At 42.2% G+C, this 14,022-nt stretch overlaps 1 protein-coding gene across 1 annotated transcript in view; it reads right to left on the bottom strand.

The window, feature by feature from the left end:
• Nucleotides 1-240: 240 nt before the first annotated feature.
• plxna4 (plexin A4) overlaps nt 241-14,022 on the bottom strand; it is a gene marked incomplete in the record, with an annotated part of 222,275 nt that continues 208,493 nt past the window's right edge. Inside the window, 4 exon segments of the mRNA XM_035677636.1 lie at nt 241-2,478; nt 3,525-3,675; nt 6,298-6,510; nt 11,157-11,326. Coding sequence (XP_035533529.1) covers nt 2,383-2,478; nt 3,525-3,675; nt 6,298-6,510; nt 11,157-11,326 — 630 coding nt within the window.

Below are 14,022 nucleotides of genomic sequence, written 5' to 3'. Positions count from 1 at the left end.
TAGGTCAACATGCAAGGGTATATAATATCTGTTTTATTTAGCATCTAACACTTCACAAAAACAATGGGTATGAGGTTCTGCAGTAGGGGTTGAACTGGATAAAGGTTCCACCTTAAACGAAAGTTATAGTTTTTATTACATGAACAATCCACTTTTTCCATCTCAATTCTTCCAAGCAAAAGAAAGATAAAAGAACACATCCACATCATCATTGCAAGGCTTAATTTTCTTATTTTTCACTTTTTTTTAAATAAGTTTCTTAAATTGTTTACGTTTTACATGCGCTTAAAAAGCCAATAAAGGACCCAAGGTGGACCTAGGGCGGTCTTCACACATTCACATCACCACATGGGGCACGTTGTCAAGGCAAAAGAAAGGGCAGAGGTCAAAAGGTACGGAGGGCGCCTCCATCATCTCTCTTTCAATCGCTCTCTCCAACAAGTCTTATATACTTTTAATGTCTATCATTTTCTATTTATCCTGCCGTGATGTTCACTTCTTGTTCTGTTCCTGCTCTGCTTTATCAGATTTTTTCTTTTTTTTTGTATCTTTTTTTGAGGCTTGGAGAAGGCTGCCCCCTGCCGCCACTGAGGACAACTACACTAATACAGACAAGAGCGCCTCAACAGTTACACACTCAAGAGTTGGGGTTTTGCCGTATGCAACTAGCTACCATCTCCAACGCTTGTGCAAAACAGAAAAGAAAACTGGTAAGTCAGGAGCCGGACACAAGGGTGAACGGTGTGCCGAGAGCTGGAGAGACCTGGGACGATGGAAAGAGAAAGGAGGATCAGATCACCTCGCCCACAGAGCCTCTCACCTCGACACACTGAGGTCAGAAAAATCACACAGGTTTCTTAAAGTTCCAGTCACAATATTTTTTGTCCCAGAAGTGGTTGTCTTTTACATAGTCCTTTTGTCAGTTCCTCAGTGGCACTTTACAAATACATTTTTGACCGTTTTGAAAATTTCAAGCTCCTTTGGTTTTTTGGCTGACCGACTAAGTCCATCTTGTTTGATTTCTCCACACAAAAGTCTTTAAATAAGAACATCCTGGGAAAGAAGTGCTACCCTCACAACAGAGCTCCTGTAGGGAGCAGTCAGCCATCTCTGGCTGTATTAAATCATTCTTCTTATTTTTAATGATCAAGCAGTTTCTTACCCATTATATTTCAGTCAGCTCTTCCCTTTACCCCCTCCAGGGTTGGCGTAGATTTCTGGGCAGTCAGGATCTTGGGCAGCTGCTGATTGTGTGTGTATCTGTGCATGTGTGTGCTTTGATAGACCGTCGCAGTGGCGGCACAAGGTTGGAAGTGGCATGAGCCAGACAAAGACTGCTACTGGTGTTTGGATTAGCAGTCAAAACACTGTCTTCCAGAGTTGGTTGTGTGCTTCTTACAGAGGATCCAACTTGGGTCGGGGCCTCCGGGTTGTCTAATAGGTTAATTTTGCAGTAGCCACATAAGCCAGATGGAAGCAGAAATCATGAGCATTTTCTTTTGAGTAAATGTATGCTGGGCAGGGGGAAATGTGCGAATGTTGCAAAGGGGTATAGATTAGGGATGCTCTGGTTTGTAAAGTTTAGTGTCAGTCACATTTCAATAAAGGAGAAGTTCAGAGAAGCACTAATCCTTCCCTACCCCCATCAGTCTTTTTCTTAAATACAACTCCAGCTACATTGAAAGAACACAAGAACATTCTAGGTTTGCCTGGACTCGCCCCAAATTTCGCAGATATGTATGCTTCGTTTGTAGGTACAGTGTAAACTTGGCAAACCATCCTTGCATTAATTTTCTTCAAAGGTGTTCATTTGGCTTGCAGTCATCAGGTTTGATGTTTCCTCTTGATTCCGTATATTGAATATAGAACTACAATAAACTGGACTCTAGAGATGGTTTTATTTTCTATCCTATTTTTGAAAAAAGTTCTCAACAAAATGGACACCCAACATTGGGGTTTTTAAAGAATTACCTATCAGTGTAAATTCTTGAAGGCAACATAAAAATGTTTTTTTTCCCCTCTTTTCTTCCAGCAGGGGGACTGAAGTATGCCAATATGGCCAGCTTTCAAGCAATCACCCCTTGAAGCTCTCCCTGTGGTGAAGCTGAGGGATCCCCCGCATTGCACTGTGGGAGACGCCAACCTCAACCCCGAACCACCCTTCAGATATATTCAGGTAAACTAGTCTATGCAGCAGAGTGGATGAGGAAAACAAAATATTTCTTGGGGAAGAGGAAGCAGAAGAAAGGTCAAGGAAGAAGTCATCTTTGAAAGGCGGAGGGAGGAAGTCACATGATGAAAAAGATGGGGACAGGTCTTCGCTCAGGCACGGCTCGGTTTCTGATGGGGTCTCTTCCCAGTGCGCCCTGGGAAGTGCGGTCCTCAGCTCTCCAGACTCATGAAGGCCACCACCTGCTCCAGCTTGAAAGCCAGCCTCTGTTTCCTGGCTGCATCGTCCTGCTCCAGTGCGCACACAATCTGCCAGCAGGACAGTGAGGTAAACACAGACACATTACTAAAAGCACTCAACATAACAATACTGCCATCAGTACTTTGAAATATTACTGTAGAAACTCTAAAAACTGTTCAGAGGAATACTCCTCTGAACATCATATACTCTTATAGCTTCCTCCTGTGTGGACAGTTTCAGTTTAGCTTGGATGCACAGCCATTACAGTGGATTCCAATGGCAAACCCAAGAATGAGTATTAAGTATCAACATGTCTTTAAAGTCTTCTCTAACCATTCCAGCAGAATGAGCTAAATCACCTAAACCACAACAGGAAACAGAGTGTCAAAGTTATTGGCGTGGCAACACTTTCTTTGGAAAATGCATACATGTTGATGCCTTTTGTTTCTATATGGATGGGCATTGGAATCCATTGTAACTGCTATGAATACAAGCTGAGTACAGCTGCCATTCTTCACAGAGAAGCAAGCTACAAACTTTTGAGAGACACCTTTGAAGTGTACAGGGAGTGTAATTTTCATCAGAGATGAGAGAAATTCAAAATTGTCCTGTTACTGTTGGTCACCATAATTTAAATGAGAAAAGAGAGCTGATGAAGATTATACAATCATTTAGATAACGTTCAGTCATAAGCTTTACCAGCAGCAGGTAGTGCTGTTTCTGATTCCTTTTTGCCCTGGGCTTTGCCTCTCAGGCTGCATACAGGCTAACCATCTGATTGGTGGAGTGTGTTAGGCAGTACACAGCCTGAGCCTTGAGACACTACTCAGGACAGAAACCCCTGTACATATTTTCAGGTGAAATTTTATTTTATTTATTTCAGGATTTATTTTAAGTAGGGTCAGCTCATTAATATATAAAGCAGAATAGCACATTTCATTAGTTTGTGCTCTTTGCTAGATTGATAAAACTGTAGATTATTATAGAAAATCAATGTCCAGTGGAGTATTCCTTTAACTCCTTACCAAAAAAATCAATAACATTGGTGGGTCTAAATTGTTTTAAAATACACCTGTGTCATCATTATGTAAGTGTAAGTCTGAGTATTACATACCTCCTCAGTATATTTTCCCACATAGGAGTAAATCTCACTGAGAGAGCTCATGCTGTTGAACTCGTTCATGTGCATCCGTGACTGTTCTGCCAAGTAGGCGTTCATGTCCTGGTCACTGATCGCTGGCATCTTATTAATGTCTGAGTAGTACCTATTAATAGGAATAAAACAAAGCATAAACACTTGTTAGGACTATGTTTACTGTTGAGAACATTGTTAGAAATGTATGTGTGTTTAAATGTGGATAGTGTAATGTAGCACAGTAACATGTCTGAAATGGAGTCATAGTAGACACTGACAGGCCTTAGATTTCAACCTTGAACACCATAACAGAACACATCCACTGCATTGAGGTAAGGGTAATCAGTCACTGTCAGCAGCAGCTGTGTTGCCCCTATCAACTATGTTAATTAAAGCTGGTTATTTACATATTAAATTCCAGTAGCTGCAGCCGCTCGAGGACAAGCCCAGCGTTTGGCTGGATAATTCTGGGCATTTGTGAGGAAGAGATGCATTTGCCAGGAAGCAAGTCTTCAGAGCAAACTGAGCAAAGTAAAAAGGCAGGTGGGTGTTGCACCTTTGCACAGAGGTCACACACACACATCAACACCTGTTCAGTGCTGGAGGGCAGTTGTAGGTAGCTCCTAGCAAGGGTTTGTTCGTGTAGAGGCCAGGTGTGCTTGTTTTAGGAAAAGGGTTTTTAGAAACATAACTAATTTAATTAAAAAATGAACTGCTATCTTTGAGCTTTTTTTCCCCAAGCATATCTGCTAAAAGCTTGCAGTCACATATTTCAGCTGTCCGTCTCTTAGCTGAGAGGACGGATATGCTTTGATTTTGCATGTACAGCACGACTGAGCTGTCTACACCTGACGGTGATAGACAGCTAGACTGCATTTCACTTGGGCAACCTAAACTAACTTTTCAAGTCTTTGTTCTTGTGTCTTGTACATGTCTATGTAAAAACTGCGTTTGTACTGTTTTAAGATGTAGTACATACATATTTTCCTACAATTCATGGAGTTCCACTTAAATTTGCTTTTAGGAGGTATAATGTTATAGTAATAATATTTCATACATAATACGTTCATATTTTTTAACTGACTTACATTTACAAAAGCTGCTGCCAAATAATGAAATCTTAGATCTTTATAGCATAGTGATAATAAGAGCTGCACCATGAGCTGTCTTGATGTTAGCTTTGCAAATGTACTGATCCATATGCAAACACCCTTGTAAACAAATAATGTTATGACAGCTGTGATGGATTTGTCATTGTCTGGGGGCCATCGACTCCCACATCAAATTCGAGGCAAGTGTCAATATCTTACTAGTCTGCTTCACTTCACAGCCCCAAATGAATAACATCAACATACTGTAGCAAGTAAAAAGCTCTGTGGGATATCATGACTCTGCCCAACTACACTGCCTCCAAACCCCAGATAGAAAAAAACTTTCTAAAACTGCTGAAAATGCATACTTGTCCAATTGTTGAGTTGTGTAATTTATTAGCATTTCAATTGGTTTTCTTTGTAGGTAGAGTGAAGCATAGTAAAAACACAATGTCTGCATGTGTTCTGTTTGTACAGAAAAGCACTGAACAAGCAGGACAGATTTCCTTCTTGAGATACACATTTCCATTAGCCTGCTCACCAGGTAAGGATGTTCTACTCTTACAATTAAGCTGCAGCATGAAGGAGAGACAACTCCTCTTTACCTCTACAGTGTTCACTTTCTTTCCTCTCCCTTTGCAGTCTTCTTTCATAGCTGCTGCATTCTGTCTTTTAAATCCTTTCCTTGGCATGACCCTTACTTTGTCACCGTTGGACAGCAGAGTGAAGCAGCACTAGATCCACCCTTACTCAGTCATTACTATGTTACTGAGACTTTTCCAACTGAATAACATAGTTCCATTGTGGGGAGTTCATTGATGACAGTATTGCTTCCCCAAACCTGCAACTTAGGAATGATTTAGATACACTACAGATCTTTTTACAGATATTCAGACAAACCGTATTTTCTGAAAATCATGGATCATGGATGCATGGATCTTTAAGAACAGTGTGTACACACAAACCTCTGATATAACCCTGTGCGTGAGCTACTAAACATACATACTTAATACAGGCTAAAATGTCCGCTTGTGCTGCCCCCTACAGCAGCCATCTCTGACTACACAGACCATTTTTCTGCTTACAGTATCCAACCATATCCATGTATGAATCAGCAGAGGACCCTCACACATATTTGTGTTTACGGCAGACCACAGACACAAACATACACAGGACTAATGAATACGGGCCTGAGCCTGAAGCTCCACATTTGGACCATTCAAGCAGCGCACATATATTCTCATCCTGAGGCTTGCCTCGTGACAAAGCTACCGACACATAAATACTCTGACCGCTTCACACTATCCCATCTTTTATTCAAGACCTCTGCGCCTCCCCTGCTGACAAATAAATTTAATAAAACTCTCATTTTAACAAATTACCGGCTTCTGCTGCTTCCTCTCCCTCTCTCTTTTTCCCCCACACAGACTCCTCTGTACTGTAGATCTCGAGCCCTGGGCGCTCCCATCCATTCCCACTGTGTTGTAATTTGGATTGTGTTTCATGGCCCATAGATCACAGTGCTACCATTACATTCTGTGTGTGTTGGAATGAAACATGGCTAATGCAGCTTTTCTGATGTTCTGATGTTTTCACTCACATGGGAGTCCAACACACACACACACACACTGTTTGGCTTGTGCATTTCATGGACAGCTCACCTCTCCACCCAGCTCTTGTAGCTGGGAATGTCCTTGGCATAAAGCAGCTTGTTGGAGGGTGAGTCCTTCCCAAGGCGGTGTTCTGAGGTGGAGCAGGAGTCCATGAAGGTCTGGGCCACCACAGACAGACAGGCATCTGTGATGCTGCTCTTATGTATGTCAAACACAAACTGGGGGTTCTTGATCACATTCACCCAGAAACGCAGAGGTAGGCTGGAGGGAGAAAAAAAGAGAGCAAACTAGTTCAGAACTTTTACTTTTTCCATTACTGTCAAATGTTTGATGGTGCACTGCAATCTCCATTCAGATGGGCTTTCCTGAAATTTTAAAGTTCAATATTTCATATTCCTACAACAAGAAATGCTAATACTAATTGTGGGTGCTTTAACTTGTTTTACCATTACTGAATTTGTACTGCAACCTGTAAACAAAATGTCATCTGTTAAAAATATTCAAGAGAGACAAAATGACTGATACCATTTTATGCACATTAATGTATTCTGCTGTGTTACTGCAAATTACTGCATTGCATTGATTGTTCAGTTCCATCTCAGTGACAGAATGCTCAAATAGGCATGCAAACAGAGGAACAAAGAGTGTAAAGTAAAACAACAGTCTGTGTCCAGTTCAACTGCTCTGAGATTAAGTCCCTAAATGTCATTTATATTTGCTACAGCCAGTCAGGCAATAGACATGAGCATATTATGCGCCAGAAGGGGGACGAGGATTCATTCACTTTGTAAAGCTAGTACACAGGCCCTGCTGTTGCCGATGTGCTCTATTTGATGTGTGTGCTCAATTCAATAAAGCCTTTATCTTTAAAACCAGGTGGTGGCTGGCTCTCATTTTTTCCAGCAGTGTCCAGAGGTCCTCGCTGGGGGCCGCACAGTGACACAGTTCATATTGCCTTGTTTGTGCAAGTGGGTCCTATTTTGTGCCTGTCCAGAATAATAAAAATATACAAGTCTGTTTATTTGCTGGGCTTGTTTCTGCCAAAATGAATAGATACAGGGCCAGCTTTATCTGTGTGTTGCAGTGAAAGGGCTCAGGTGGTATTAAGAAAGAGCTGAGTGTTACTTGGATCTCTATATCTTTACTATTCTCTGGGCTATGCGCTTTTAGCTGATGCAGCAAAAATCAAACAGGAAAGACACTGCAGTCCAGCCTCTGTGTGGCATAGTATCAAAGGATGAGGGGAAAAAAACCCAGAAAACTGAAATGCAATCATTTAAATACCACCGGTGCTCCCCACCATCCCACTAAGCATTTATCCTAGCACAACCACCCACAAAGCCATTCAGATGTACAATCTAACAAAAGAGGATTTGGGCTCAGAGGAAGAAAAAACTGCATTATGACTTGAAAATTAATCTAGGCAAAGAATCTAGTGGGATTAGGTGCAGGGATCAAAGGGATATTAACGCCACTGCTGTGCCCCCTTGATTGTGGACAATCTGCCCCAGCTGCCCTGTGCTTTGAGGTATGTGCTGCTCCAGTGGGGCAGTGGAAACAAAAATGAGGTTCCCCACAGGATTTTATACATTCAAACTGATCATCATTATAACATATATATATCCTCTATTGTGTTGAAAATAGGCAAAGCACAGAATTTCTCCAGCAGTTGACTCACGCTGAGTAGTTTTAGGAATCTGAAGGATGGCCATGATCGGCCTTTTTAGTCAGGGATTAGGTTAAATATCAGCTGCCAAGATCAAGGGCATCTCTTATCCTCGAGGAATTACGCTGGCCGAGTCAGAAAAAGCCCTTTTATTGAAAGACTATTGCTCTGTCCATTGATTTAGGACTACAAAGTGCTGTAAATTCCAATGGATTTAAGAAAAGTTTGATAACATAAGCAACAGTTCGTACAGAAGATTTATTTAGTAAATATTGGTTGGTCTCTTTCATGGATTAGAGTACATTGTCCATTTAAAATAAGCTGGTAATCTTTACCAATTTAGCAAGCTTACCAACCAGTATTGACAAAACATCATATTTGTCAAGCAGCAAACAACACTGTTAGCTCTATTTAATGTTTACTGGGTCTAGTTCTGAATGTTTCAACAGGCACTATGCTGTAAATGAAGACAACAAAAGAAACACACAAGTACATCCACACCAAGTAAGTCCCTGTAGTCCTTCAGTAGCGCGTCTGTCTCCTGCAGTTTGTACAGATTGACACTTTGAGCCTCTGAATCTGCAGTTGTGGGATGTTGTCCCGTTTCTGCAGTTGGGCCTAATGAAGTTGCTTGCTATTGGCAGGAAAAGGGTCACAGATGTTGTGATCTAGGGCATCCCATTCGAGGCATTGCAGCACAGACAGGGAACTGACCAAGCCTGACCTTTTTCATGCAGCGACGCAAGGTTTGAATTAACAGCTTTATAAAGGTGACCTCACTGGGCATTGTTCCAACTGGACCTCGGTAGGCAAAAAGACACAACCTCTCATGTGAATGGCAAGTTGCAATCCACTACTGAACAAGCCGTGTGCCAGGACAAAAGGACTAAATACTATTTGAAAACTTTCTCAAAATTACACACTGTACAACTTTACAGATTGCAGATAATTAGCCTAACCCTAAGAGCCTTGTTGATGCCATTTACAGTCTGAGTGGGCTGGGATTGCAGTATGACAGCAGATAGGTGGTTATCTGCATGCAGAAAAGAGGAATGTGTCTGCCAGTTTTGCATAATAATTAAAATTCTGTCTTTTGCATCCTGACATGACAAACACACCGTGCAGACGGAGACACACACACACACACCAAACACAGAGGAGTGAGGATGAGAGGAGACGCTGACACACTGCCGCTAATCCAAAAGATACCATCTGGAGATGCTCTAGGAGCCAGTGACTCATGCATGCACACACTTACTGTACACGAATACAAATACACATTACAACTCACGGCACACAATGCAGAAACAACCAACATTTTGACTGAATTTTTAACTTCCACAATTCAAATTCACAGACAGAACAGTTTCTTTAAAAAAAAAAACTCAATATGCAACAAAGGTAGCATGTATGACATGGGGGCACAGGCAGCAGTAGAGTTAGTGCTGTTGCTATCACTAGACTGTTGTGAAGGATGACCTTGGATCGTAAAGGGTCACAGATAATTTCCTGGACTAGAATAAATCCTGGATGCCATCTTTAGGTCTCTTTCAGGTCTTTAAATGTGGGGATGTTGTGCCGAATCAATCAAAATCTAAAATGTAGGCAAGGAAGAATCATGCCAAAACAACTATTAATACATATGCACGCTATCAGATATTACAGATAGAACAAACTGTTCTTAATTTGAGTATGAGTTATCCAAATCAAACCTACTCTTCATAAAACTTTGATATTTTAAAAAACAAATTATTTGTTAGTAGGTCTAAAAGCTACACATCGACACTGATATAAGAATCAACTTCTAACAACATAGGCCCTGAAGCACTACAAGCTGATGGGAAATCTAACATAAGGGCTATATCAGAGGATGTACAGTGGAGCTCTAATGGCGGGGAAACCCTGAAGGCGAGGTGGGGGTAGCAGTGGGGTGCAGGGGGCTCTGGCTGCTGTGATGGCTTGAAGTTAATGGCATGTATGATGACGATGGGCTTGGGAGGTTTAATGGGACAGGGGCCCAGCATGGGAGGGGCACTGGCATTATTATTCTCTACCACCAGACAAAATGAAGACTTTTGTGGCAGCCAAGATTGCACTCTTTTGAGACGATTAAAGGTTACGGGTAAGCACACAGTGAGAAGTGAAAAGACACAGGCATATGCACATCTCACACAGAGAAGGTATCTGTGGTGGCATCGGCACAAACTGTTGTGTGCAATCTAAGTGGCTTTTTGTGATGGTGTGTTATGATAAATTGCTATTCATTCACAGCCCTCCAGTGAGAGCCTATTCCATTAAAAGTCTACTGTAAGAGCGACCCGTTGTGCTCTCAGAAAACACTTAACACACTGCAAATGGCCCAATAACACAGACGCAGGAAAGGACCACAATTAGGACCATAGCGTAAAGTAAATAATATTTCTCCCCCTTCTTTAGCTTCTCCTTTCCAATTTCACCCTCCATCTCTCTATTTGTCCCTTGATGCACATCCATTTTATCCTCCCCATCTCCATGGTTCCCCTGGCCCTTGGGTTGAGTGATGCATGCTGGGATCTTGGCAGAGGCCAGGAGGCTAATGAGATATTAGTGTGCGTTTAACTCCCACAGAGTTCACTTCCCTTTCTTCACCTTTTCATTTCTCTCCTCACCGCGTTCTGGTGCACTGTTGGGTTATTTAACCCCTACCAACCTCTTAAGGTGGGCTCACAGAGGTCAGTATGGTCTAAATTAATCAGCAGATATTAATTGAGAGGTGCACTTCCTCCACCTGGGAGTGTACATTTGTCACTATGGAGATTTCCACAGTGACAGGCGTTTTTGGCCCAGTTATCCATGATAATAGATGGAGAGTCTTGGCAGCCAATTGGATTAGCCCCTTGTGGTTGGCTTTAATGAAGATTACACGCCCCTGTGGTTAATGGATATTAGGAAGGGAAGAGGCGTGTGGTGAAGCTTGGCACTGACACAGGGCAAAACCAGGGCAATGCCATGTGAAATGTGCCAAAATGTACTGATTATGGCTGCAGTGCATTAAACAACAGTGCAGAAAGAAGAGGCCAAGAACAGAGCCAAAGGCACCACTGTGCTGTACATATAATGAAATAAATTTTGTGTCCCTCCAAGATTCAAGTAACTGCCTCACCAGTTTCCTAAGGGTTCATGGCCAGAGCCAACTATGCCTTTGTGTGTGTGCACATTTCTGTCTTTGCAGGCCTGTGCAGATTTAGATGCTCAAACTTACCAGTTGCTCTTCCATGTGTGTCGGACATGCGGGTCATGGATGTTGTGTTTGTCGGCCTGCTCGTCCAGGAAGTCAAACATGTATTTGATGGCCAGTGGCAGGGCACTGCCTCGATGGGCCGTGCTGAAAATGGTCTCAAACAGGTCATCCACAAACTTCTGTAACGTACCCTACAGAGGGAGAGGAGAGATGGAAAAAAAGATTACATGAAACCCTAAACCAGGTATTGTTTCAATATACCAACCACTCAAAGTGCATTGAAGTTTTCAAATGTGTTTTAAACTTGTAGAAATGCATCCCTCTTTCTAGTTTAGTTCCCACTGCTACACAGGAAGTAAGAAAGGAAACAATCACAAAACCTGTACCTTGGAAAATCTTCCTCCACAGAACCAGTGAATGAGATTGTCACTGTCATATACATTTTGCAACATGTGGACAGAAAGATTGGAAAATACTTGTGTATATTTTACTTGTGTGAGTTTATAAGTTGTGCAGAGCATGTCACTTCGTCCCCTAGCTGAGATGTTTATGTGTCTGACTCCTATCTCACAGACTCTGCCCCTAAATCTGCTTGCAGCTTTGATGGGGGAAATTGTTATTTCACAGCTGACTTTTAATAATATCTGGGAACAGGAGGCGCATCTCCTAAGCCTCTTTGTGCTGCCGGATTAGCTCCTACACTGCACCATTGACCCTAATTTGATTTAATGTTGGCGACTTTAAGGAGGAGGAGGAGAAGAGAGAGGAGAGACACAGAGTGAGAGAATCTAATCCTCTTGTAAAGAATGAGCTGATGGGATGCACGGGAAAAGGCAAGAGCGAGGGATGGAAATGAAACGACAGAGGTTTCCTATCAGGAGAAGAGGCCATTGAGTGTGGCAGATGAGGTGTGTACAGGCACTGGCAAATAAAAATCCAATTTGGGTTGGAGCGGGTGACCGAATCACAGAGTCAAGAGAGGTAGAAGAGAGTGGGAGGAGAGAATCCTGTTAGTCCGACAATCACGGCTATAATTCTAATGTGGCCCACATTCCCGACAGCTTATCGTTTTTGTATGAAGATGGAATCTCATATCTCTATATCAAACCCACATGCCTTCCAAGTGACAGTCTGCATTAGCTGGCAAGGGGAGACCTAACAGCTTATGTGTTGCACACATGTATGTGTGTGTAGATGAAAAAGACCTGCATGTATGCTGAGGATGTGACATTTTACATCATCCTCTATCTCAAGGGGGACTTATGCACCAACACTGTAATCGTCACAGGGTTCTCTTGTTTCCTGGTGGAGCTGAAACTGCCAACACACCCCCCCCCCACAACCATCTACCCTGTCATTAGACCACACTCTAAACACAATGTGTCATCTGGATGTTTTGATGCCATCTGCTTCCACATTGAAATGAGAGGCACGCTAACAATCAGAACGGTGGGGATAGTGCCGAAACAGAAATAGAGACACGAAGAAGTAGACGTGGTGAAGTAGAGATGGACACACACATACTCTTGAGTGTACAAGTGAGGATAGAAAATGCAATCCTTCCCTGTGCCCCCTCCACTCTCCACACGCATGAACACGCCCTGTACCCACTCTCAGTCAGAGTGACACTGATGGAGCTAATATGAGAGATGTCAGCCGCGTTGCCAGGGAGAGGTATTTATTGGCAAGGTGAAAGCCAAACGCAGTCAATTACACTGCCTGTCTGCCCAATCATTTCTCACCAAGAGAGATGGCCAGCAAAGATAAACTGGTTATTTCACAAAAACAATCCATCTGGAAAGATGATGTGCTGTCTGCAGTCAGAAGCCACCTTCCTGCCCTCTGGAATGGGATAATGGCAGGGAAATAGAGCAGCCCGCAGAGGCCGATAGGTGACATGTGCGCATGTCTGTAAGTGTGTGGAGGGCTATACAGTATGTGTCATGGTGACGGATGCTCAGTCCTCTCTCCGTACCTCCTGTTCTGCAGTCTCCAGTGTGTTTGTTTATTAGTTTCTCTCATATGTGGCTCATCATGTCCTGTTTCACAGATACTGTCATACCTATCTTGCCCTGTTGTTACTGCCTCAGTTATCTGCTTTAATTGATCACCTGATTTTGCTCATCTGCCCACACATCTGCACAGTCATTAATTCTCCCTCGTATAAACAGAGGAAAGTGATGTCTGTGTTTGACTACATTTTCACCAGTGTTAAGTAACATTGCTGATAATGTATTTTTCTAAAAGGAAGACCAAGTTAACTTTTAAAAAAAGAAATAATTCTTAGAACTAAAAAGTTGAAGTCATAGGAAATAAAAAGCACTTTTCTTACTTTCAATACATTCAGGAGGTTGTCCAGTTCAGCCTTACTGGTCTGGTATGACCACTATCTTTTGGTGGCTAAGGCTAGCTAATGTTGGCTATAGATAAATATTGCTACGTAACTGACATTAGTGTTGCTTGTGAACCTATGTGGCCTATGTGTTTCATGTGGTCTGCTAATCATTGCAAAACATTCAAAAATGGATGAGTTTATTCTCCTACTTCTTCTTTCGTCTGTGAGGCGCTCGTCTTAGACTCCTGCTACTGTATTTACATCACATACACAGAACTGAGCCGATGTTCTCTTTGTGTACTGCTAAACAAAGTGATAAAAAAAAAAAAAAAAAAAAAAAATGTTCCTGAATCACAAAAATTACAGCCTGAACATTTGTCAGATCGTAGCCTTTCTTTTACCTTCACTGTACGCCTCTGTCTGCGTCTGATAGAGTGGATGTCTTGATGAAAAAAAGAGGGAGGAGGTGCATTCGCAGTGGATTGGAAATTTGCATTCAGCTGTTGGATCAAAGTCACATTTCCCTTCAAACCAAATTAACGTTTTTTTTTT

Source organism: Morone saxatilis, unplaced genomic scaffold (assembly GCF_004916995.1).
Source record: "Morone saxatilis isolate NCDOM2014 unplaced genomic scaffold, NCSU_SB_2.0 Contig10, whole genome shotgun sequence".
NCBI lineage: Eukaryota > Metazoa > Chordata > Actinopteri > Moronidae > Morone > Morone saxatilis.
This window is presented reverse-complemented; position numbering and strand designations above follow the sequence as displayed.